Source organism: Neopsephotus bourkii, unplaced genomic scaffold (genome assembly GCF_033783945.1).
Source record: "Neopsephotus bourkii isolate Nb327-2 ecotype Australia unplaced genomic scaffold, CSIRO-AGI_Nbou_v1 NB_384, whole genome shotgun sequence".
In the NCBI taxonomy this organism is placed as follows: Eukaryota; Metazoa; Chordata; class Aves; order Psittaciformes; family Psittacidae; genus Neopsephotus; species Neopsephotus bourkii.
In genome coordinates this window covers 67913-94223 of record NW_026900889.1, presented here as the reverse complement: position 1 = coordinate 94223, position 26311 = coordinate 67913, and the positions used below count along the sequence as shown (strand labels likewise).

At 38.5% G+C, this 26311-nt stretch overlaps 1 protein-coding gene across 10 annotated transcripts in view; it reads left to right on the top strand.

The window, feature by feature from the left end:
• UNKL (unk like zinc finger) overlaps nt 1-24605 on the top strand; it is a 51825-nt gene extending 27220 nt beyond the window's left edge. For 6 of the 10 annotated variants that reach the window (XM_061349062.1, XM_061349060.1, XM_061349063.1 and 3 more), the window contains 8 exons: nt 7830-8018; nt 10215-10277; nt 12180-12345; nt 18340-18439; nt 19786-20003; nt 20668-20870; nt 21679-21933; nt 24118-24605. In XM_061349062.1, coding sequence (XP_061205046.1) covers nt 7830-8018; nt 10215-10277; nt 12180-12345; nt 18340-18439; nt 19786-20003; nt 20668-20870; nt 21679-21933; nt 24118-24273 — 1350 coding nt within the window. In that variant the 3' untranslated portion in view covers nt 24274-24605. Of the gene's footprint in view, nt 1-7829; nt 8019-10214; nt 10278-12179; nt 12346-12392; nt 13597-18339; nt 18440-19198; nt 19342-19778; nt 20004-20667; nt 20871-21678; nt 21934-24117 lie in introns of those variants that run through there. The other 4 variants (XM_061349059.1, XM_061349061.1, XM_061349068.1 and 1 more) reach the window with 4 other exon arrangements.
• The last annotated feature ends 1706 nt before the right edge of the window (nt 24606-26311 follow it).

Genomic DNA, 26311 nt, shown 5'->3' with positions numbered 1-26311 from the left:
ATCAACTAATTGTCAGAAGGAATACTCCTTTTTACTCATTCTCCTACTGCTCCTTTTTTTGACATAAATTTGTTTTCTTTCACTCTTTCTTTAATTTTTGAAAGAGTCTTCCTTATATCTTCCGTTGAGCTGATAAAATTCATGTATCTGTAGTCCTTGGTTGTGGGAAATGGTAGTAGACAAGGTTTCTTGAATAATTCTGTGCATGCAAGTCCTGAAATAGTTTGATTCTTATTTCAGATACATTGTTTACATCAATTAAACTTTGATGTCCTACTTGGTTAATGAAGTTGGTTATGTCCCACTTCTTCATGTTTATTCATATTTCCATTATTCCATACATATCCTTCCATGAATCTTCAGTTATGTGCTGGTGAGGCACTGGAATAGGTTGGTGAGGCACTGGAATAGGTTGTCCAGGGAGGTTGTGAATGCTTCATCCCTGGCAGTGTTCAAGGCTAGGTTGGACGAGGCCTTGGGTAATATGGTTTAGGGCGAGGTGTCCCTGCCCATGGCAGGGGGCTTGGAACTTGATGATCTTAAGGTCCTTTCCAACCCTAACTATTCTATGTAATGTTTCATCATCCGGTATGCTGTGCACCTGTTTTCCTCAGTCACTTGTGATCCACCCATTTCCTCAGCCACTTTTGCCAAAATAATGTCTCTGGTATGTAATTCTCTGTACCCTGTCTATATGCATCATTCTCAGCCAGAAGCTTCTGCCTCATCTTAATTCCATCACTTCATTTCCATGGTTATCATTTATATCCTTCAAATTTATTGGAATTTAACATACCCAAATGGTCTTCTCCAATGTCTGTTTTTCTCAGTGCCATGGAAGTTGGATGAACTAGGCTGTGTCAGTGCGTGCAACCGTAGTCATAGTTGCTGCTTCGTATGCTTTCTCTAGCTGGGTGATTAGCTTTCCAGTGTTACTATATCAGTACAAAATCCATATCCTGTTGAGCAACTTTTCAGCCAAAAAATTCGAAGAACTTTATCACCTTTCCCTAAAAACACGCTCAGCTGACACTTCAGGATTATACTGTTGATCTCTATACATCAGGCCTCTGTTACTGGTACCTAGTTGTGGTGTACCTAAGCTACATAGTGGCACAGAGCAAACACCTAATTGTATGATAAAACTTTGTCTTCAGGATAAAATTCTGTCTGTAAATATTTTTCATGTTTGTGGCATTGCAAAATTAACAGGAAAACTTGCCGTTTATTTGGGAGATTAAGTAGGAGATACATCAAAGATTAATTGCATTTATCAACTATAGAATATTTCTGTTAGTCCTTCTAGGCTCAGAGCAATAAATCATAGTTTCATTTTGAAAAGTAAAAAGAAATGGCCATCATGTCGTCATTCCCATGATGTATTTAAAAGTGAATGTTTGCATAGGATGTATGTTGATTACAGCAGATGAAGATAGGATGACCAGCACCATCTTTATTTTATCGAATTTATCAAACGTGTAAGTACTTGATCACACATTCAAGTTAGCACAGTTAAGTCAGTGTTTGTCAGTTCAGTCATGGTAAAGATTGTATGCCTTCATACCTTATCCTGATCGCAGACTCGGTGCTGATATTCTGCTGCCTTCATTAAGCCTCAAGTTGTCTGTTTTACTTCATAACTAAGATGGCTTGACTGTGTGCACATGGTCAGTTACCACACTCATTTGGTGAATGATAATCTATTAAACTGTGATAATGCAGCTGAGTTTAGTTACATGTGCATAGTCTAAATCTGAACAATGGTGGTGAATCATACTTCCTTTACTATGAAATTGGTGTTCTGAGACAGTGAGGGATGTAGGAAGGACATAAGTTACTTGAGAGCAAAATTAGTTTTACAGCTTAATTAAAAACACGTTTCCACTTCCTGTCATCTTCTCCTCCACACCTCTCAAATGTAGGCAGCATGACAGTACATTTAAAGCTACAAGATCTAATGCAAATCAAGGAACTTGAGAAGCTTCTGTTTTCACACGAAATACAACTGGTTTTAGAGGTATATGTTTTCTCATTTTCTTTGTAGAAGTTCAGCTGTATGCAGAGGCATAGAGCAGACAAGAACAAAGGGAAAGAATGTATCACTTGTTCTACATGCTCTTTTTCTAAGCAATTTAGCTGCAGGGATGAATAGTGATAAATTATTTCATTATACATTATGAGGATGTAACCCTTGTTAAGGTAAGCTTATAAAGTAAGGAATGTCACCAAGTACTAGTATTTCATTAGAGTAGACTCTAAATCCTTAGGGGTTGAACTGTGTCTTTCCTGTGCTTATGTCTTCGACTGCACAACAGGGCAAATTTCCATTTTTAGGAGGGACACATTCTTAAAGAGTACTAAAATCTCTTGGGCCCCTATCCCGCCCTCAGAAAATAAAAAGATACAAATCTTCAGTTACACTTGTAGATCAGTTTACAAAGATACTGCTGAAGGCTTCCTCCAGAGTTGAGGCAACTCTGGATTCTAGCTTGTTTGTGCTTGTCTTAATAAATAAGAAAAAGCCCCCCCCCCAAAAAAAACCACCACGCAAATTAAGACTAACAATTGGCAATAGATTTTTGTAGCGTCAGTAGTGCTGAGAACATTGCTGTTTGTGCCAACACGGATACCAAAATGTAAATTCTTCAGCACTGATTAAAAATTAATCATTGACAGTTTTCCTTCTTCCCATTGCACTATTTTTCATAGAATCCCAGAGTGGTTTGGATTACAAGGGGCCTTAAAGATCATCCAGTTCCAGTCTCCTGCCGTTGGCAGGGACACTTCCGAGCCCTGTTCAACCTGGCCTTGAACACTGCCAGGGATGGGGCAGCCACAGCTTCTCTGGGCACCCTGTGCCAGTGCCTGATCACTTGTAGTGAATAATTTCTTCTTTATATTTAATGTAAATCTACCCTCTTTCAGGTTAAAGCAGTTACCCTTTGTCCTATCAAAACATGTTTTGTAAAAAGCCCCTCTCCAGGTTTCTTGTAGCCCCTTTAGGCACTGGAGCTGCTCTAAGGTCTCCCCTGAAGGAGTCGAGTCTTCTCCAGGCTGAACCAGCCCAGCTCTCAGCCTGGCTTCAGAGCAGAGCTGCTCCAGCCCTCCGATCATCCTCGTGGCCTCTTCTGGACTTGCTCCAACAGCTTTGTGTCCTTCTTATATTGGGGCCCCAGAGCTGGACACAGTACTCCAGATCTGGTCTCCCCTGAGTACAATAGAGGGGGAGAATCCCTTCCCTCGACCTGTTGCTCATGCTCTGGGGATGCAGCCCAGCACACAAAGAGGGGTTCTGGGCTGCAAGCATACCCTGCCAGGTCACGTTGAGCTTTCTGTTAACCATCATCCCCAAGTCCTTCTCAGGACTTCTCTATCTGGTCCCTGCCCAGCCTGTATTTGTGCCTGGGATTGCCCCAGCCCAGGTGCAGGACCTTGCACATGGCCTTGCTGACCTTCATGAGGTTCACACAGGCTCACCTTTCCAGCCTGTCAAAGTCCCTCTGCATCCCATCCCTTCCCTCCGGCTTGCCCACTGCAGCACACAGCTTGGTCTCATCAGCAGACTTGCTGAGAGTACACTCAATACCACTGTCCATGTCGCCCACAAAGATGTTAAAGAGTGCTGGTCTCAGTATTGACCCCTGAGGGGCACCACTTGTCACTGGTCTCTACTTGGACATTGAGCCATTGACTGCAACTCTTTGCATGTGGCCATCCAGCCAATTCCTTGCCCACCGAGTGGTCCATCCATCAAATCCATGCCTCCCCAGTTTGCAGACAAGGATGTTGTTTGGGACAGTGTCAGATGCATTGCACAAGTCCAGGTAGACGATATAAGTCGTTCTCTCATTATCCACTAATGCCATAGCTCCATCATCAAAAGCCACGAAATTTGTCAGGCATGATTTGCCCTTAGTGAAGCTATATTGGCTGTCTCAAATCACCTCATTAGTTTCTATGTGCCTTTAGCACTGTTTCCAGGAGGGTCTGCTCCATGATCTTGCTGGGCACCAAGGTGAGACTGACTGGCCTATAGTTCCCTGGGCCTTCCTTTTTTCTCTTTTTAAAAATGTGGGTTGTTTTCCCTTTTGCAGGCAGAAGGAACTTTACCAGACTGCCACGACTTCTCAGACATCATGCGTAATAGGAGCTTGGCAACTTCATCTGACTGTTCCCTCAGAACCCGTGGGTGAATCTTGTCAGGTCACATGGACTTGTACACCTTCAGTTTTCTTAATTGTTCTTGAAACTGATCTTCAACTACAGCAGGCGGTTCTTCACTCTCCCACAGACTGTTTTGGATTATGTCCCTGCCTTTACCTTCTTGGGTGGTGTGGCTGGAGCTCTTGCCAATGAAGACTGATGCAAAAAATATTCAGCCTTCTCCATAGCCCAGGTAATCAGGTCTCCTGTTTCCTTCCTGTTTCCTTCCAGAGAGGGCCCACATTTTGGTCCTGTATAATGGTCTATGTGCCTGATACCATCTGATCTTGATCAGTAACTGTACCTCAAGACCAGTGCTTCTGGATGAGCAAGGGCATTGTTCTCCACTTACGGCTCTGTTGTCCGCAGGTTGCCCTCCAGGAAAAGTAATCCATACTGGCTATCTTCCTTCCTCCCTCTCCCCCTGATCTTTATTAGGTCACATTGTAGGGGAGCAACCATGATGAACATCTTCCTGTGTCAGGAAAATAATCTCTGTTTCCTGCCTAGCTGAAATAATGAACACAAAATAGCATCTGAGAAATATTCTGTGCAAATTAGGGAGCTCATCATTAAACTGAGTCAGTAAGTTTGTCAAAATCAATATCTTACTTCACGTGTTAGTCTGCCTTTGCTGCCTACTCATTTTTGCTTACATATTTATCTGCTGCATTAAGCAGCCTTATGCTACAAGAACTATGGTTTTAAGTGTACTTACAAGATGTAACGATGTTATTCATAAAAAGTTTTCAAAATCTTTTGATATGGAACTGAATACCTTAGCATGTATTTATTGACCAGAGCAACAACAACAAATTTATTTCACTTGATGGTTGTTTTTTTGTTTGTTTGTTTTGGGTTTGGTTGGTGTTGTGTTTTTTTTCCCTGTCCTTTTGTTTTCTTTTTCTCTCTAGGATAAAGTAAGGATTTTGGTGTTTTAGAACTAAAAAATGTGCAAACTTAGCGTCGCCATGTATTGGGCAGTCCTTAGTTTTGGATTCAGAGTAAATGGTAACAGAAACACTGCATGTCGTAACAAGCTTGTGGTCAAAGCATTAATTCTTCGGCCTTTGACTTCAGAAGTTGAGTAGATCTTGGCTAGCAATTTAATTATATTGGCTGTGGTGCCCATTCTTCTATTTCTGTCAGCTCTCAAGGTATAAGTACATTTCAGACATGTATAGAGAAACTGTCTTTGGACTTCAGAAGCGATCTAATTACAGAGCTCCACATACATAAGGTTCATGACTGGAGATTTTCTGTAGTGTAGGAGTGAATGCATAAGTAATAATCTTCATCAAGTATAGGGCTTACAGTTATTGAAGGTGTTTCGTTTTTCTTTCCAGAGTTAAGACCTCATCTAGGTTCATGTGGGTCCCCTTCCTGATTTACAGGAATTTGAATGTGAAATTCCTGCTGCGCAGAAAGGACATTTTGAGGTTCTGTGATTCTGGGGAGAGAGGTGTTTCCTGTTAAAATCCTGATTTGCTTGAACATACTTTACATTCTTTGGAGCATAGAATAAAATTAAGGGTTAGGGTTAACCCCAAGGTTTGAGTTTAACAATAAACTATATAGTTGTTATGTAGTCTCTCTGGTTCAGTGTGTATTTTGTATTTAAACAAACCAAAACCACTTTGGCAGAAGTTCATTCTGTTACTGTATCGACTAGTTCAGTTCCTTGAGAGCTGGCAGTTTCTGTTCAGAAACAAGCATCATCATCATGGCTTGACTTCGCGAACAAAGATTTGGGAAGGGCATTTACCCACGCTTACTACAAGCGCGCTGATGACTAAGAAGGCCAATGTGGGATAGGCAAATCCGGCTACAAAAAGCACAGCAGAAGGTCTCCTTGGGTGGAACAGGTGGGACACGATTCTTCCTGCGTTGTCTTTTCTCCTCGAGACTAGTTCTTCGTGAACTCTCAAAGGAGTCAGCGGCATTATGTATGGTGTGCCTCCAAGTCTCCCGATTGGAGGCCAAGGTGGACCACTGATGGTAGTCAATATGGCCAAGGCTAAGGTATTGTTTCAGGGAGTCCTTGTATCTCTTCTTGGGGCACCTCTCTTGCGGCTACCAGTGGCAAGTTCACCGTAAAACACGATCTTGGGGAGGCGGTGATCCTTCATCCTAGAGACGTGCCCTGCCCAGCGCAGCTGCAGTTTCAGCAATGTGGCCTCGATGCTGGTGACCCCTGCCTGTTCGAGGACAGTGACATTAGACACATAGTCAGTCCAATGGATGTTTAGAATTGTACGAAGGCAGCGCTGATGAAAGCGCTCCAGGAGTCGCAGGTGATGATGATAGATGACCCATGATTCAGACCCATATAAAAGAGTAGACAATACAATGGCTCTGTAGACACTGATCTTTGTACTTTTCTTCAGGTGTTTATTACACCAGACTCTTTTATGGAGTTTTCCAAAGGCTCTATATGCCTTTGCTATTCTGTTGTCTATCTCTCTGTCGATCGTGGCATCCGAGGAAATGATGCTTCCCAGATAGCTGAACTGCTGAACTGTCTTAAGCTCTGACTCGCCGATGGTAATATGGGGATGGCGATAATCTTCTTCTGGTTCAGTGTGTATTTTGTATTTAAACAAACCAAAACCACTTTGGCAGAACTTCATTCTGTTACTGTATCGACTAGTTCAGTTCCTTGAGAGCTGGCAGTTTCTGTTCAGAAACAAGCATAGAAGGTATTGAAATGTGTGTCATTACTGAGGTTCTCACCATTGGACTGTTAGGCATAAATGTAGATAAATAAATGTAGGATGCAACTGTTCCTATACTGCCTTTGTGAGTCTACTTATGAATCTAGTTTAAGAAAATGGAAGAGTTTACTAAAAAGATGTTTACTAAAAGATAGCAAGCAATGCCCCCAATTCCAGTCAAACATATTGTAGGATGCTGGCATCTGAGTTCATAAATTCCAGATTGATCAGAATTGTACTTTTAGCAAAAAAAAAATATCCAGCGCTACTTACAGATTGTACCTTTAGCTTATGTTTTCTACTTCATAAATTTGAAACTCTATGGAAAATATACAGCAGAACTAAAAATTATAAATTCAGTAATGTCTAAAAATCTAAAAAAACAGGCTTTTGAGATAAAAAAAAAAAAGAAGTCATTGAGATGCTTTTTGCCAAGATTCTACGTGTCTTATTCTTTTTGAGCTGCTTGGCTTGATCCATACAAGTTCTTTTACAAGAGTGAAATGTTGTATAATGCTTGTATTAAACTGTAAATGAAGAAATATATGAATGAATGGAAATCAGGGTTGTCAGAAAGCAAGTATGCCTTTATTGTAAATTAATATCCATTAAGTACTCTCTGTCTATGATTTATTTTGTGCTTAGAAGCAAACAAGGCTATATTCTGGTGTGTACAAATGCATCTCCTTTTGAAGTCTGTGCACTTCCAAAAGCTCCGTGTTACTTTTGTCATCTGCTACTTTTTAAGCTAATACCAAAAATACATGCAAATAAACGAAGTTAGGGTTGTATTGACATAAGACTGATACGAATTTATAAATTCAACAGATTGCGTTACAAAGGAAAACTATAGCTGGAAATAAAATAAAAATATCCTAGAGTATATTAGACACTGTTTTCTGTCTTCTACAGATTTCCTGTTCTTCAAGTCCAACTGTAACATCAAGTTCTGGTAGCAGTAGTTCTTTATCTCCCCTTGGACCTCTTTGTAGACAGAGATCATTAGCAAATGGCGTTTTGTGTTCTGAGTCTAGCACATCAGGTGTTTCTTCACCGACATGCAGCTATCCAAAAGCACCAGGCTTTGAGCGAGAAGATCAGGTATGTGAATAATGCATACACATCAGTGTACAAATGTGTACATTTGCGTACAAATGCAATCTTAAGTTAGATTTTGCAGAAAATGTCATCTGCCTCGTGTATCAGCACTGATTTTTGATCATTTAGAACACAGAGTTTGAACTATCATCTTTAGTGAGCTAAACTGCATCAAAGTTACAGTTGTCACAGGCCAAGAACACTCATACAGTCACTCCACCTCAGAAGACATGCAATAAATTGTAACTTTCCAGAATGTTACGATTGTCACTTTAAGCTTGTATTGCCCAGAACAGAAGAAGATAAAGGGGGTGGAATTGTAGCTAGGCTTGCTAAGATTCAGTTTTAATTATTGTTGAAAATGAATGGTGAAAAGATACATTAATTTCCATCTGTTGGTACTATTTATGAGTTCCAATCTTTGATTTAATTGCAGTCTGTTTCTTCTCCCACCTGCAGCTGCCTCTCTCCTTGAGCAACTTAATTTTCCAGACAGACATAGGTGGTAAAATATAACAAGCCTCTTGAAGAGAGAGAGATCTGTAGCATTAGCAATGAGAGGAGAGTGGTTGAAATTGCAGTTGATGAGCTGTTACAATCCTTTAGTTGGGGATTGGGGAGAAAATGGGCAATGCTACAGATAGCTGGGAGAAGGGAAGACTGGTATTTTTCAGGGATATGAAACAGCTCTGTTGGCCTGTGAGAAAAAAGCTGAAAGCCCGGGATTTACCTGTTAAATCTAAATTTTTCTCACTCTGTTATAATACTGGTTACATTTCTGAATTGTCAGAAAGGACCTGTTCAAAAAAGGACCTCAAATAACACATTTAAATAACCTACAGTCAAGCTGTTCAGCCTTCTTGCAAACCTGTGATTTGTCAGAATTGACTTTTATAACCTGAGATGCACAGAGAAGAGCAGAAGCAAAACATGGAGAATATTGAAGGAAAGTGTTGGGTTTTTTTCTTTTTAAATGGTAAGTTGTAGGTAATGGCAAGATCATTACTTTAAAGTTGTGCAGCTAGAATTGCTTTCTTCCGTGTACATGTTCAGACAGGCTGTAAGAGAGCTGGTCATTGTGACAGGAAAATTCCAGTTTCCCTATATGTAGGGATCAAATGATCATTGATCAAATTTTGTGGAAGCAAGGCAGTTACAGTGTCAGCTGACTGCTTTCTGAACATGAGACAGCAATATTGCAAAATAATGTAACCATTGGTGGAGATCTATTTTGCTGGTTTTAGTGAGTAATATACTGCTCCAAAGAATGTGTCTCAGCAACAGAAATGTCATGGACTTGCCTGTTAGTGGCCACACTGAAGTTGCCTAGTGATGGACTTTGCAACTGATAAATTCGTTTCTAAAGTGGTGGGCGTCTAAAGAGGAGGAGAGTTGTTACTGCTTGGGAGCTTTCACTACAAGACAGCTTCTCCCAAAGGAAACAAAGAATAGACACAACAAGACTGCTTAAAGGCAGCAAAAAGAATCATCTTTTCCTAGGGAGAAGAGAGCACCTTGCAGAGTTTACAGCAATTTTAGGAAGTCACTGAAAATTACTGGTCTGAAAATAGAGATCCTGGGATCCTGCTCTGCAGAAACACAGTGGGCAATGAGAAATTTCTTAGAATTGTTTTATTTAAGTATGTCTCACTTGTTTCATGAGTTACCTTTAATTCATAGAATGGTGTTAAAAGAAAATTCGCACTTTGATTTTTTTTATTTTATTTTATTTGTATTTATTATTAATCACTTTATGGGAAAATCTAGGCAGTTCCACTCAAACTTTTGGTTATCTCGGGCTTCTATCCCACCAGCCTCTTGGAGAAGTATTCCCCAGTTGGTGAGCATATGGGACATGTTACTTCTGTCACAGCAGTAACACGTCCCATATGCTAACATGGCTGCTCAACATGCTAACGTAATGCTAACATGGCTGCTCAAGTTTTGGACCAGAAATAACTTGCATGGGCTCAATTATGCATCTAAGTGGAACAACTGCAACTGCTCTTCCTTTTCCATGTAGATTTACTCTATGATCATTAAAATTTAGTTATCCATATGGGACTGCAGTGAGGGAAATAAAGTCAGCCAGTTGAAGATGTCATTACAGAGATGTCCCTGACCCTTCATAAACTAGTAATATGGTTTACAGCAATGACTCATTAAGTTCATATATTACAGAGATTATTCTTGTTCCAGGCAAAGCATCGAAGCTTCCCAGCTGAGAATCAGCAGAAATCAAATGAGCAAAACAACAAGCAGGTATTGCCAAAAGCTAAATGCTGTAAATATTTTTCCTTTCTAATAATTTATTAAAGCACTGTCAAAGTTACGTGGCACTTTACAACATAGTCTAAGTAAAATTTGTGCCCAGTGTCAGCACAAGAGGCACTGGGCACAAACTGAAACACAGGAGGTTCTATCTAAGCATATAAAAGTAGTTTTTACTGTTCGTGAAACACTGATCATTGGAACAGGCTGCCCAGATAGCTTGCAGAGTCTCCCTCCTTGGAGTTAATGCAAAGTTGTCTGAACATGGTCTTGGACAGCAAGCTATAGATTCTGTGGAAATGTACAGTAGTTTTGTACTGCAGGGAGTAAGATGGGTGACAAGATTATGAGGCAATTCGGGGATGCTTCTGATTCTAGCAATTCTGTGGCATAGTTTTTCACAGTGAAATTCTTGATTAATGTGATTTGAGGGTGGATTGATAAAGTTTAAGGAAGGCCCAAAGGAAGATGATGATACAGTTGTTCAAGTGTCAGATCACAGAATAATAGAATCGTAGTATAGTTTGGGTTGGAAGAAACCTTCAAAGCTCATCTAGTCCACCCCCCCTGCAGTGAGCAGGGACATCTTCCTTTAGATCAGGTTGCCTAGAACCACATCCAGCCTAGCCTGACATATATCCAGGAATGGTGCATCTGCTGCCTCTCTGCGCAAACTGTGCTAGTATTTTACCACCCTCACTGTAAAGAATGTTTTCCTTACATCCAGTCTGAATTTTGCCTTTTTTAGTTTAAAACCATCTTTCCGCATCTTTCTTGCAGGCCCTTTGTAACAACTGAAAGGCCCCAGTAAGGTGTCCCTGGAGATTTCCTCCAGTCTAAACAACCCCAACTCTCTCAGCCATTTGTCACAGAAGAGGTGTTCCATCCCTCTGGTCATTTTTGTGCTCAAAAACAGTTAAAGTGACAGGGAAGAGAGCATAGCTTTGACCTGTTACGCATCTAACACTAAGTGTTAGAGGTGATTCTGTATATGCAGAGGATCTTAAAACTCTGCCATCTTTGCACTGCTAGAACAAGAGCCCTGCTGCTTTGCTAATGACAATGATCAAGATAAATGAGAACAGAAGTTCTACCATTTGCCATTCATGCAGCCATACAGGAGTGTATAAACTGAGATGGAGGATTGAAATGTGTGTTACATTTAAAATGCAGGAGGAGTGGTGCTGAATAAATAATGAGAAAAAACACAAGATAGGGGTGGATCCTGTGTTTTCTGTATAGAACAGTGAAAGCACATGAACCAGTTTAGAAGTATACATTGGGTCTTTTCCTTTACACATCTATAAATTAGGGAGAGTGACAGCCTTGGAAACTCTTCACGTTTTTTGTGATTTGCCCTAAAAAGTATTTCTGCATGACTTTCTACCACTAGAAAGAAGTAGCACAGGTATAGGTCATTATATAATGTGATGTATATGTGCAGTGCAGTCATGTTTCTTGGTTGTCTTCTCTAAACCAAAGATCAATTTATGCACCAACTGCATTTAGATTAAATGAGAAAATTTAGAGACCAAAACTCCAATATAGAATATAATTTGTGTGTGAATGCATAATGAAATGGTACAATTCCTAAGATATTTTCCCTTTGAAAACAAGCATCATGCTTAGCTGACTAATTATGTTATTAGATCATTATGAGTTTATTTGCTAGCATTTAGATATATTTTTTCTGAAAGCAGAATTCAACTGTATGGTAGTTATGTCCAGCCACATTGGAGAAGCGCATTTGTTGATAAGTGAAAATACCCTAATGTATTAATTCAGAGGGTGGTTCTTTTAAAAATACAGTATTTATTTTATATGTTTGTATGTACATCTGTGTAAAAGTGTGGTTTTAGGTGATTACATATACTGTTTGTTTCTTTTTAACAGAACCATCTCAGTGTTTTTTCAGCCATTAACCCACTTTCTTCACATATAACTTCTAGTCTGGCCTCCAGTGTTGGATCAGATTGTTCATCTCCCATAGCTGTCCCTTCTATTAGTGCCAAAGCTCTCCCATTCTATTCTGGCAGTAACAAAGTTGAACCAGTAGTTGGTAAGTCTTAATATCTAATCTCTGATTGTAATATTTAGTTGCATTATTCAGGTTCTTGTTTCAGCTTAGAGTCAAAGAACTTACTGGTAAAGAACATATTACGTATGATAATAATATATGGCAATATCTGAAATTTAATGTAATACTTTAACCCCAAGTTATTATTTTTCACCAAGTCTCCAATGTGAGCATAGGAATGAGTGAATAGGACATCTAAATTGGAATTTTAGCCTTTGTATTAGCCAGTGATTTAAAAAAAGTGTCAGACTTTCATAATGCACCTCCTGTTGCTGGAAGTACTGTCTCCTCAACTTCTGTTGGTGGGCTGATGAGATTTGACTTTTTTTAATGTTAAAATAGCAGGTGCAGTTACAAATCTTGTCATGTTCTTGCAGTATGGCTGACTGCATGTTCTTTGTTCTGGTTATTTGTATGCTCAAGGACAAAATCTTTTGTTCACACTATGTGGACCAGATCTGAAAGGACACAAAAAGGAGGAGCCCTTCCTTTCTGGGTGCAAAAGACAGATTCTGGGAAATAGTCCCAAAATTTCTATTATTAGCCTGAAGCTTTTCCTGTGCCTCCAACCAGCTAGGCTGTTTGTGTAGAAAATGGTAAAAGGCAATAAATATTTCAATAATAATTAGACACTGGGAACTGCAAAACTACTCTTGGTATTCCTGCTGTGGTCTCACAGGTGCTGGATAGAGAGGAATAACCACTTCCCCCAACCTGCTGGCTGCACTTTTGCTAATGCAGGCAAATACACCCTTAGCTTTTATTGCCGCAGAATATGTTGAACGTGTTCATCGGAATTCCTAGATCTTTTTCTGCAGTGCTTTTTTCTGATCAGCCTGTACCGTTGCAAGGGATTATTCTGTCCCAGGTGCAGCATTACTGTATTTGCCTTTGTTAAACTTCAGGAGCTTTCTGTCAGCCTAGTTCTCCAACCTTTTGAGATCCCTCTGAGGGGCAGTCTTGCCATCAAGCGTTATCAGCTGCTTCCCTTAATTTAGCGTTACCCACAAACTCATTTAAATTTGAGGCACTTTTACACTAAATGTGATTTATTCAGGAGGCTGTGGCAGGGAATGTTGTGATTTGAAAAATGCACTATTTCACATTCTGTGATGTAAGTCATGTGATCAGGGAGTTGCTGTGATTAGCTGGTGTACTTTAAGCTTTCTGTGTTTAAATTGATGTGTAGCAGCAACCAGGAGACTGCAGACAGTGAGTCAGCACTTCAGCATGGTAAGTTAGACATTCACTCTTCATTTTTCTTAGGAAAGAACTTATGCAGAATATTAAATGATGGATCTTTTTCTGCAGTCTCACAAATGTATAGCTTGCTTTCCTTAAATGTTTGTTCAATGATCTTGTTTTAGACAGAAAGTAAATTTTGACTCTAATTTCAGAATTAGAATGAGCAGAATTTTAGTTTTTATTGTATGCAAGTAATATAATTTAATTGGCTTATAGTTATTTTAAGATACACTATGGAATGGAATCACATTTTTGTCAAGATAAACATTGCTTCTGAAATAATCAGAAGCTAATTGACTGTAACAAGTTATACAGTAAGAACCGTGGTCTAATTTCTGTGTACTAGATGTGGTGCTAATTCAGCATAATTTGAAAATCGTGATATACAAACAAGTGTTGCAGAATCATTAAAACAGTGATATGCTATGTTTCGCATGTCCTAGTGTGATTATATTATTGCACATAAGAGACTCTTGATTCCTTTGAGATAGAATATGCCTCTGCTATCTGTTGATGGCTTTTTACATCAGTTTTCAGTATACTGTGTTTGTAAACAGAATATGTATCATGAAACACACCTCATGTATATATAAGTTAGTCTACGGTAACTGTGTAGATAAGGGTTTTTTTTCATTAAAAGAATTTCGTATATATACATTATTTTTTCAAGAGTTCTGTTTCATGGATATATAGGATGGCATTGAGAATAGTGTTGCATGTAATCTGAGTAAAGAAGATTATGACATTATTGCAGTACAGAAAATACACTTATAGTGATCTTGTAGAAAGTCATAAAAAAGGAATAGAAAATGAGCTGCAACAAGGGAAGGGGCTTGGTGATTATGGGAAAAAGCGATGAATGGGTTTGGAGAAGGATTAGGGAAAAGTCAGGAGAGTTATATTAGCAAGGCCTAAAGAAGCTTTGTCAGGCAGTGGGGTCTATAGTCCCTTCTGTGGCCCTTTATCTTGATGTCCTGGGGAGTTACAAGCCCTCTCTCTCTGCTTTCTGAGTAATAGTCCCCAAGAGCTGGGGCAGAAAAGGGTGCAAGACAGGCCCATCAGACAGAACTAGTATTTAGCATAGAGGCTTGGACAATATGTTCAAAGCTGAGCAATAATGGAGTAGAAGGTACATTGTTGTAGTCTTCTCCTCTCAGGGAGATTGGTTGAGTTGCCTGATTTTGTTCTGGTAAAAAAGAAAGAAATACAGTCAGAGAACATAAGAGCTGCAGGGTACTTGAAATCCTCTTGAAAACTTAAAATAATAAAAAAACCCCACAAACAAAAAGCAACAAACAAAACCCGACACCCAAAAAACCCAAACAAAACCAAAACAAACAGAAAATACAAATGAAAATAATTTTTAAGAGAATAGAGACATTAGGTAAGAAGGGTGTCAAAGGAAACAGATTTGAAGAGGAATAAATAAGGAATGGGCAGCAGTGAAGGGAAATCACTCCATTGATAGAAGGGAGAAAGCGAGACATCTGCCATCATCTGATACTCCACCCTGTTGTCTGTTAGGTTTCTGGGTAGACCTCCCCTTGGGAATGTTTTGGTTGCTTCTGTTGCTTTCTGTCGCATACTCAAGCGTGGGGATTTTGCCTATCCGGGAAACTTGCCATTCAAGGAAAATTGGTGTGTCTCAATTTGCTTCCCATATATGTTGTTATCTTAAGATGTTGTCTGTGTTCTTTCCCTGCACTCCACTGACTTTCCACTGTGTGATGTGAAATCTGAGAGAGCCAAAAGGTAACAAAAATTAAGCTTTGAAAATCCATATAATAATCGCTAAGGAGACATGTCCATCCTTTTTGTGGTAGGGGAGGACAAGTGTGGCAGAGTGAGTTAAGGCTTCATGAGAAGAGCATGACAGGTTAATGATTAGTAGGGTGCAGGCTTAGATTTGATCTACTATTTGAGCAGCATGATTTATGTCAGCCTCATTGTGTTTTTTTCCTGCTAGCAACATACTGAGCCAGACATCACAAATAACTTCAAATATTAACATATGAGTGATGTGTGGAATTGCAAGACCTTGGGAAGAACCCTGGTTTGTTTTCCTGTTTAACGATAATGATGGTGCTAATGATGGGATTTTAAAGCCTCTCTTTTCATGATTGAGAGAATTTTGAATTTTTTGAAAGAAAGTGGAACAGCTTCAATTGGTGGAAGTGAGAAGGATCTCTCTCAGAACATCGTGCAGCATAGTGATGAAAAGTTTGCTCTCACAGGTGTATGGTGGTTTTGCATGGAGGAGGTTGAGACAAGTTCACATGTGGGAAGGTTTATTAGTAGGTAGCATAGCAGATGGCACATAGTGGTGAAAGTTATTCCTAAACAAACAAACAAACACAAGAGTGAGAGAGGAAAGGGGAGAGAAAACTGTCCTAGTGGCTGGGTGGAAATAGAAGCGACAGGCAGGCTGGATGAACATCATCTCTTGGGCATCCACTTAAATGTAGCAGCTAGTTCTCTCCCACATAATACTTTTCCTATGCTAACTGTATTAACTGTAGTTTTTCACCAAGACTGTCCCAAACTCCTAATGGGCTCTTCCTGCTTATGATGTTAGTAGTATTAATTGGAGCACGCTTTGGTCGGTGGATGATGTTGCGTGCTAATTTGTTATTGAGATGTCCAGAGATGTACAGTCCCTCTAATGTAAATCAAAAGTTACAATCAGAAGCAGGAGAAGAGGAGAAAGGAAGCGTGGTTCTCACACCAGCAGCAGTCATTTCCCCTAAAACCCTACCATAGCAGTGCTCTGAGGGTTGGTTGGTAGGTGCCGCCAGATGGTGAGCATAGCAAGATGGTGAACGTGAGAACAAGAAAGGAAACATATACTGCCTCAGAAACTCTGGAAGGCTCTACCAATGCAGTAGGGTGAAAGGGCAAAAGAGGCAGGCTACAGTGTTGCAGATGAAAGACCCTTACTTATATAAGGCAAAGGTAGGGAAGGCACAGTGCAGCAGTGGGGATCCAAAACTCAGTACAGAAGAGGAACTTTTAAGCTGGGTTTCACACAGCGCTTGTGGCCACTTGATGTCATCAAATAAAAGGAGGCCGTCTCTCCCATCCTGTGTTTTATAGAATGACAGGCTTGGGCACCTGTCTCCTAGAACAGGTTATTGCTGGAAAACTTTAAAAACCTAGGGTATATCTCTTCAGGCCAAAATGATGATGTAGAGATGAACTTCCTTCCTCTGACTGCTGGACACTAAGCTGCTCTGTCAGTACTGCTGGAAGATAAGTATTATTGTTAGGGCACAGCTCCATACTGATAAAGTTGTGTTGCTTTTGAGACCTAGATTAGTAACTCTTCACAAAGAGCTATATTAAGTCTCAGGGATCTTTGTCATGAGTGTCATTATGTAGTATGTGAACTTCATTTCTCGGCTCATATTTTGTTCTGGACAGCTTAGGCAGCTTTCTGCTGTGCACTGTTCTGTGGATCCTGCTTCTAGATCACTTAATTCCCTTTATGTATCATCTGGAGCTCCAAGTCAGTGGAGTCTGTTGGATAGCCTAGTCAACATCAGAAAATGCCTATATGTAGTAATGCAGTGCTATATATGTATTAATGATCCAAATTGTACTTTAATTTCTGACTTTTAGACTTTTACAACTATATAGTACTTCTACCAAAGATTTTCTGCCATTTACAGTGCATATTGTTTAGGACTAGGCTATGAGAGAGGAATCAGTCTAATTCCAAAGGGATTGAGTGATCTCTTTTGGATCTTATTGAAACTTTTACACAAGTCAGTGTGTCTTTAATTTCTGTTGGTTCCTTTTCATTTAGGCTTTGTGCCAGTTTGCAATAGTGATTTTCAACATAAAATAAAAAAATTCTTCATAAAGGTGATCACTATCACTGACCACAATGACTGGGATATTCACTTTCCTGCCTGCAAAATCAGTATGTCTGTAGACTTCTCTTGTGTCTTCCTGATTGTGGAGTTGTTCAACATTAGATAAAGTATAGGAACAGAGGGATAAATTCCTTAATTACACCCCTTTCTGCACAGAAAAGAAGTTAAGAGGAAGAAAGGGAAAAAAAACCTCACTTCTAACGCTTTATAAGCAGTGGACCTAATAAGAAGTATACTGTTTAGAACTTTGTCATTGGCCAGAGAAGTCTTAGACTGATGTAAGACATTACAAAAGGCAGTCTAACTGTTCAGTCTAAAAGGAATGCTGATATTTGAATTTTAGTTAATTTATTTTAAAGTATTGCACATTTTCATTTTAATATTGTGACATTCTTTACATCTGTATGTCCTGATATGTAACTCTGTTACCCCAAGGGCTAATTGTTGTAAAGGACATTTGCAGTCTCTCTGAAGGTTTCATACCTGCTTTTATTCAATAATAATAAAAAATATGTTTACATAGGTATCTAAATTTTGTTTTTCCTCTTTTTCTGTTGAAAGCACACCGGGTGACACAGATTTCTTAAAAAACCAGATAAACTGCCATCTTTCCATTACTCTCTATTCATCTCACCAACTTAAAGAGCTGTAATAGCTTATATATGAGAGTTTTCCCTTTTAGTAAACACAGATATCCTTCACTGTGTGTCTGTAGTGTGCTTAAGATCATGACCTAGATGCAGAAGTGTTCCATGAAGGAAGCACTAACAAAAATAGACAAACTTTTCTCATTTCAGCCATCGTGATTTATGGGTAATTCAAGGATAATGTACTGATACAATGTTTTGTTTAACAGGTTCTGCTTTAGATTTGCATTTTAATGATGTGAACGTTGCATCTGTAAATAGAGACTTAGAAGATCAAAAAGGCAGTGACCTTGGATTAACAAGTAAGAGGTCCAATTTGTAAAATTATGCTAATTTAAAATATCTTTCTTTTCTGGCTTCCTAAACTTTTGCTCATTAAAATAGTTACAGACAGCAAAGACTTTGAAGAAAACTCCTTAGTTTTGTTCTGGCTGTTTAACATCAAGAAATTAAAATGACACCTTTTCCTTGTGTAAGTAGAAAAGAAAATAATTGAGATAAAAAAACCCAGAAAAATAGTAAGTGAAAGCTGAGGAACTGTAACCCTTTGAGACATACAGCAAGAGAACAGACATGTTTTTATAATACTTTATTTTCTGATACCTGTTTTGCTAGCATTTCTTTGAAGGAGTAATTACGTTGGTTGTGCCTATGTGTTGGGCTTCCACTTGGACAAACAGAACTGTATTCTTGGATGGCAGACATGTTCCTCCCATGTCCTTCTTGACCCGTGGCTCTAGACTCAAAGGGTAAAACAGCTATAGCTACACCCTAGTTCATTATTGCTGTCCCTTGCTCCAGGTAGAAAAGCTTGCACTTAGTGTCTCTATATGTTATGCAGTTCTTCTTCCTTTAAGACAATTATTGTATCTTTAGTCCACGGCCTTTAAAAAATATACAGATGTATTTGATGTTGTTGAAATATGTATACTGTCACTGGGACTGCAGTGGAATGGACACTACCCAAGTATTACAGATTCAAGTCTTTCGTAAAGCTTGGAAATCGTTTTGACCCAAGTGAATATCAGGTGCCCTCACTCCCTCAGAAAAGCATAAAATATAATATTATTAATTTTCACTTTGTTTCAAATTCAGTTTTTATAGAGAGTTGAGTACATTTGACAGGTAAATCTATTGAGCAAAAGCAAAAGAATGTAGACAAAGGAAATTGAGCTATATGTCTGATAATTACTCTGCGTATGATTTTCAAGGTCTGTAGTCTCACTTGCTTAACCAAAATACATATTTTTTCTTAATTCTTCAAGTTTCAGTCAGGTTTTCCACTTGCATTAGTTGTAGGCTATAAAAATGAGTAAGTTGAATAACTTGATCTGAAAAGCTTTTCTTTGTAGCTGCAGATGAAGCCACTGCTGTATAAAGCTACAGATTCTGTTTTGCTGGCACTAGCAAAACTATTGCCTGAAAATGTTCGGTTTCAAGTGTTCAATTTAAAAAAAATATTTTTGCAATAGGAGATAAATAAAGATTGTTGGTTTTTTTTAATGTAAGATGTTTGAATATGTAATTTAACTTACATTTGATATGTCTTTCAGAAAATTGCTTACAGAAAGCTGTGTACTGCTTTGGAACAAATGGGGTTTTTGTTTTGTTTTTGTTTTTTTTTCTTTCTTCCCCTATGCGTACATAGGTCAAAGATTACTGGGAAGTTCAGCACCTGTCAGTATTCCAGGTTCTCTTGTTCGTTCCTCATCTTTACATTCATCATCATCCCTTTCAAATTCTCCACTCAGTTCTCTTTCACAATCGCTGTCTCAGTCTTTTGTTTCATCTGCTACGGCTCCTTTCCACCAGTTGCCTTTGAAGACAGAACATAGCATGTTAGGCACCTCTGCCTCTTCTCACAACTCTTTAGGTAAGTAAGCTGAAGGCTGCACTTTGTGTATTGTAGAAGGGAACTTAATAGCAGGTGAGAAGTGTTCAGTTCAAAGCTTTGCATGTTTCTCATGACTTCATCTGGAAAACAAAGCCTTGTGGTTGTAATTGATCACACTACTGATAATGGAGTGTATGTGATATGTGGGAGAAAGTTCAGGGAGTGAAATTCTGTTCCTAGTGAAGGGAAAAAAAGAATTCGTGGAAGAGGAGATATATTTAGAGGTTTTGAAAGGAGTAAAATACAGAGATTGCATACAGGCAGCAAGAATGCATTTTAGCTGCAGCATTTTGCTAAAGGAAAATGCAGAACAGAGAAAGAGAAAGAAATAACATTACGTATGAGCTGCTAGGAACAAACCATTTTGTATGTAAATGAATTCTCACTCTTCCTTCTCCTTTTGTGGACTATACTTTTATTAAAAGTGGCAAGAAAAAAAAAAAGTGGTAAGTCTCCTGAATTGCTGAAAATACCAAAAACATTTTCCTGACTGTCACATTTCTGAAGGTAGTGAAATAATGTTATGAATCTTTCAGATTAAAGTGTATATTTTGCATATGTGGCACATCTATTTTATTCAGATGTGAAACATTTTTCAGCAGTGTGTGCAAAATAATTGTTTTTTTCTGCCTTTGTTTTACAGGTTTAAATGGTGTTACAGGGAGCACTTGGGACTTCATAACTGAGAATTTCTCTCCTAGTCCATCCCCAGTGCTAAGCAGTGGCACTACCCCCTCAGTAAGTTCAAACACAACTGGGAATGAACTAACTCAAGTTAGACAGGAACTTGATGATGCCAAGAGAAAACTAAAACAATGGGAAGAATCTTGGCAACAGGTAAAACAGGTATGCTGATTTATGGTAATATTTAATTATATACCTATATATTTTAACAAGCAAGCAGTTAGTTCTCTTTTTCATTTTTACGTATGTTCTTATCCTTGGACACAGTTTTATTACAGTCTGTCAAAGGAGTGTTTTTTCATCCTTGAAATGCTAACAATATAAAGGAAACAGCTGTTTAAAGGGCAGTTTATTTTCCCAAGGTTAATCTGCCTGTCTAGACAGGGACACTTACACATATTCAAGATAGTGCTGAACAGCAACATATCTTGATGTTTCAGTAAGGAAAGATAGGTATTCCCTCCCATAGCTCTTTTACATGGTAAGCATGCAAAAAAGTAGAGGCTTGTCAGCAGCCATGGGTGCATAGTGTGCCTGGACAGTATGTAGCCACCTCAGCAGTCAAACCGAGGTTATTGATAGCTGCCAGTCATGCATTCTCTGTAGTCCTTTTCTTCAGTCCTTTTCTTCCCCTCATGTTGTTCTCTCTATGATGAGGAGTAGCTAAACTAAATTTTGATAGTTTTTTTTATGTCTCTTGACATTAAATTACAAATTTAACATCTAAAATATGTTTTGTTTATAGACCTCCCAAAAGGCTTCTGGCTATTTACAGACAAGTAACAGTGACAATATCTAAAAAGCACATTACAAATTACAAAACAAGAAGAGCTGTTATTTAGAAGGTAGGAAAAGTAGGGAGAAGTGTGAAGTGGACAGTGAATGCATTGTTATATCTTTTTGCCTTTTGACTTTTTCTTATTTTGTTAATTAAAAAAAAAATTATATTCTGGAAATGTCTTTCTCCCAGGCATGCGATGCATGGCAGAAAGAGGCTCAAGAAGCAAAAGAACGTGCTAACATTGCAGATGCAGACAAACAGCTAGCTCTTCAGAAGAAGGAGGAAGTGGAAAGCAAAATAAAAAAGCTAAAGGCACAATTAGCTGCTTGTCTGTGTACTACACTGCCTTATATGAAAAACTGTGGCGATATAGATAAGATACCCTTGCCAAAGCTTCGTTCCTTACAAAATCGGCTGCACTCAGGTTTAGAAACAATAGACAAGGTAAGTTTATTCATCTGCATAACTATTTTTGATTGACTGAAAGTAGCAGCTCAATAACCTCAATGAAATTTTTATGACAGGTTTCATTTCAAAGAGCAATATTGCTCTAAGTCTTAATGTCTTTCTTTTCATCCTGTATTCATCCTATAATAGAGGATGCAGTAGATTTCTCAACCTAATGGATTCTTCTAAGAAATTGTTCAGCTGTCAGAACAAATCGCAAGTGATTCACAAGAATTCTTGGCTGATTAAAAAAAACCCAAACAAAAAACCAGCTTTTACCCCTAACATTTTGGGCACTAGCTAAATAAATAAAAGTAGTTGCCCTAAACAAATGAAAGTAGTTACATGCTTTTCACTTCTTCAGAAGGTAAGTGGTGAGATTCCCTGCTAGGACTTTGTGTCAGAGTGGCCAGTACACACTTGGAGTGGAGTATCATTGACATTAGAAGGGATGTGTGGAGATCATCCAGTCCAACACCCTGCTAAAACCAGAGTCCACTTGAGCAGGTTGCTCAGGGCCTTTCCTGGTGGTGTTTTGAGTATCTCCAAGGATGGAGAGCCCACTGCCTCAGAGGGCAATCTTTTCCAGTGTTTGACCATCCTCACAGTAAGGAATGTTTTTTCTTATGTCTGTGTGGGATTTTAACTTGGACCCATAGGCTCTTCTTTCATTGGCTACTACTGAAAAGAGTCTGTCCCTATCTGTTTTACTCTCTCCCATCAGGTATTTATACAGACCAGTAAGATGCCATCTCTTTGAAAAGGCTATGTAATCCCAATTCTCAGCCTTTCCTCATATGTCAGATGGTTCAGTCCCTTAGCAGCATATTGCTGTATTTCACTTTCTCTCAAATCCAGACTCAGCTTCTGCCAGAATTTAAGATGCTCTTTCACTGCCAGATTGAGGGCATTTCTCAGGGCTCTCCAAGCTGGGAATATCAGGTGCCACCCCTCTGGGCACATAAGTGAAGATAATAACGACCATGTACTGTTCCAAGCACCATACTTCAAACCTTGCTGGGCACAACTTGGTTTCACATTGCTTTCTTTCCTGCAGACTCAAGCACAGCAACACCACATCTGACTCCAATTCTTATTGTTTTATTTTGACTGTGACAGGATTGTCCAGACCAAAAGAAGGTTTCCTTTCACTACTGGGACAGTCTGCCATACTTCAGTACTTGAGTTCTGTGCTTTTTTGTCTTAGTGTACCTCCTGTCCAGTCAAAAAAAAAAAAAAAGGAAAAAAAAAGCCAGTCTCACTTTAGCAGAGTTTAAAACATAAATTAGATCTTTTTCAATGAAGAAGGTGGACAAGGGCAAAACTTGCTAGTTACCAGACTCCTGTTATCAAGTACATTTATAGAATTCTGTATTGGATTAGGGACTGCTATTGATTTTCACTTAAGGGAGATTCTAAAGAGGAGCAAGAGAGTCTTGGGATCACTTACCAAAAACTTCATTACATCCTGGAATGGAAGTCATCAGAACCACTGCTACCTTTGCCAGCTTCTCAGATTTTCTGTAGTATTGCGGCCTCTTCTCACCCAGGTCTTCCAGGAGAAAGTTGCTGTCTTAGGCAGTTCCACACATAGCATTCTGGTCTTGCTCTTGAAAAAATAACACAGCTTTTAGGTGGTTTTATTTTTTTTCTTGTTCCTTAATAGGGCCTATATGACTTACCACATGGAGACATTCATTTGCAATTGTAACGACCTCCCCAAAGTCTGTATCTTTACTGAAGCCTGTAGCTTTATTGAAGGGTCACACATTTGGGATGCTTCCATTTTGTCCTAACGCATGGCATAAAAAAAAGTGACAGTAGTTTGAAATAGCAAAATGAGGAAGTATATTAATCTTTTTTTTTGCTATTTGGTTTTGGATGGGGTTTTTTTTGGTGGTTTTTTTTCCTATTTATGTCACTTGTCCCAATTACGCGGGAAAGTTTCAGTGAAGAGGTTTAATCCTAGCTATTTTCCTTTCTAAAAGCACTTACACTTCTCCAGCTGCTACTTTAAAGGTTGCACAAGCTTGGCATGTATTATGATAGTCAATTCAGCTGTCATACAAAAACATTGTGTTGTTAATTAGAAGTTTATTCAGGACTACTATGTGTAAAGCTGCAAGAATACAACTGTCTACTTTGGAATTGTTTTCGCTGAGTGCAATAATCTTTTTACAGGTGATTTTTCAGCTTCAGTCAAAGAAGTGTATCATATGTCAGGAAGGTGATCGTAGCGTTATCCTGAATCCACGTCAACATTATGTACTTTGTGATCACTGTGCAGCTGCACAAGAGGAATGTCCCTGCTGCCAGAAAAAAAATAATCTGTGGTAACATACGTGCACAGTACTCCTATCACGTTTATGAATTAAGTAATTTTGTGGGTTTGTATTTTGTATAAGAATTATATTACTCATAATTAATCAATTGAGTAGTGCTAGACTGATTTCTATTTTGATGTAAGAAACTTAGTTGCTTTAAAATAGAGAATAAGGCCTGCTGACCTTTACACATCAACTCCAGTCATTTGATGAGGTTCTATAGTCTTGGGTTTTTTTCATTCCCCCTCAAACCCATTACAGCCTTTTCTGACCCACTTACATTCCTAGTGCACAAGCTACTTAGGTTCATTTGCACTGTAATCACTATGAATTTTTCTGTCATGTCTGAATGAAGTGTTCATACCTGGGTTATTTTCATTAACAGAAGATGGATACGTAGATGTGGTAACTACACACACAACAGTACAAATGGTCCCTTTGCTATGTCTGTTGTGTGTGGAACAGAATGCCAGAGCCAGTATTTGGAATTGGTCTAACACTATGTTTACATGGATGTTTGAAAAACTCTAATATAAAAGCACATTTTAATTATTGTGTTTTGTTAGAAGATATGTTGTAAATTGCCTCAAGCTGCTTTCTAGGTCTTACGTTTATTTTTTAATATGCAGTAATATGATGTGTTGTATGTGTACTGTGAGAATAAATATTTCACATGGTTTTACTGTTAAGTCACAATATGATTAAATAGAGATGACAATTTACATAGTTTTTTTGCAATTTATAAGTTAAGTGTGTACTGTAGTATTTATAAATGTACCAGCAGAGACAAAACCAGATCAGTTTTAGTGAACAACTGTGCATTTGCATATTTCCCTCAGTTTGGATGTTTATAGTCCTAAAGTTTTTGTATATCTCCTAAGTTGTGTGGTACACATCAGGCGCAAATACGATACAAATAATATTGCCAAGTGCCTATGCCCAATATCCTATGAAATGACAGAAGACATAAAAAAAGAATTTTGCAAATAATTTCTATTGCTCAATTTTCTATTAAACAATTTTACAATAACTAGACTAAATCTCTTGCTTTTAGTAAGTATTTTAAAGCACACTTTTTTCAGAAATGAAATAATGCACGTTTGAAAGGAACTACAAAACTGCTTCAAGCAGTGGCACTTTGACACAGTGATTCTTTTAGAAGGTGATAATATCCTTACCTCATCCTGGTATTTGGGAGCATGAAATTCAGGAAGAGAAGGTAATTGATTACTGCATGTATATTTTTACTTTTCTTACCTGGAATAAGTGCCTGCATTACTCTCCTTTTTTTTTTTTTTTTTCCCCTCTATTAAGTTCAGGTGTGGCAGTGGTACAGCTTAGATTGAAATGATCTACTACTGTGTTACATGATTTGTATCTCCAGATTACTGTATTCAGTACAAAAAGTGAGTTCATACTTGCAACAAAGAGTTAATATATTTAAAGTTCAGTCATGTTAAAATAAGATGTATACTTAAACTATTATTGACAAAATAGAGGTTTTAGAACTGTGTCAGCATTAAATAAAGGGCCCAAGCCAGTATTACTGAAATCACTGTATCCTTTAGCATTCTTTGTACAAAGGCTTGAGTTAACAAAAAATCATTATACGTTTTCTGTGAGGACTAAATGCACAGATTTGTCACTGCTTTCCTAAAAGATGTCAATCTGCAGGAACATTGGAGACCTTTTGGGAAGGGACAAGTAGAGTAAAATACAAAATATATTTCTAGTTGCTCCTGTTTCAGAATTTTGTCTGAAGATTGCGTCAAAGGACAAAGTTGGATTTAATAATGGGGTTTTATTGCTTGTAACAGTTTCTCTAAAATGTTGGACTGAGAAGAATATAAAATTGGACAGTATTTGCATTTTCAGACACACTTTTCTGTCCTAAAGTAAAATAGTGATGTTTTGAAGTTATATCCAGGTTTGGACTTTCAAAAAAAGGAACTTGGAACATCAAGTTTGCTGTAGATATTAATGGTTTGGGTTTGGTTTGGTTTGTTTTTTTCATCTGTGCAGTCTGTGAACAAAGACTGGGTTTTGAACCT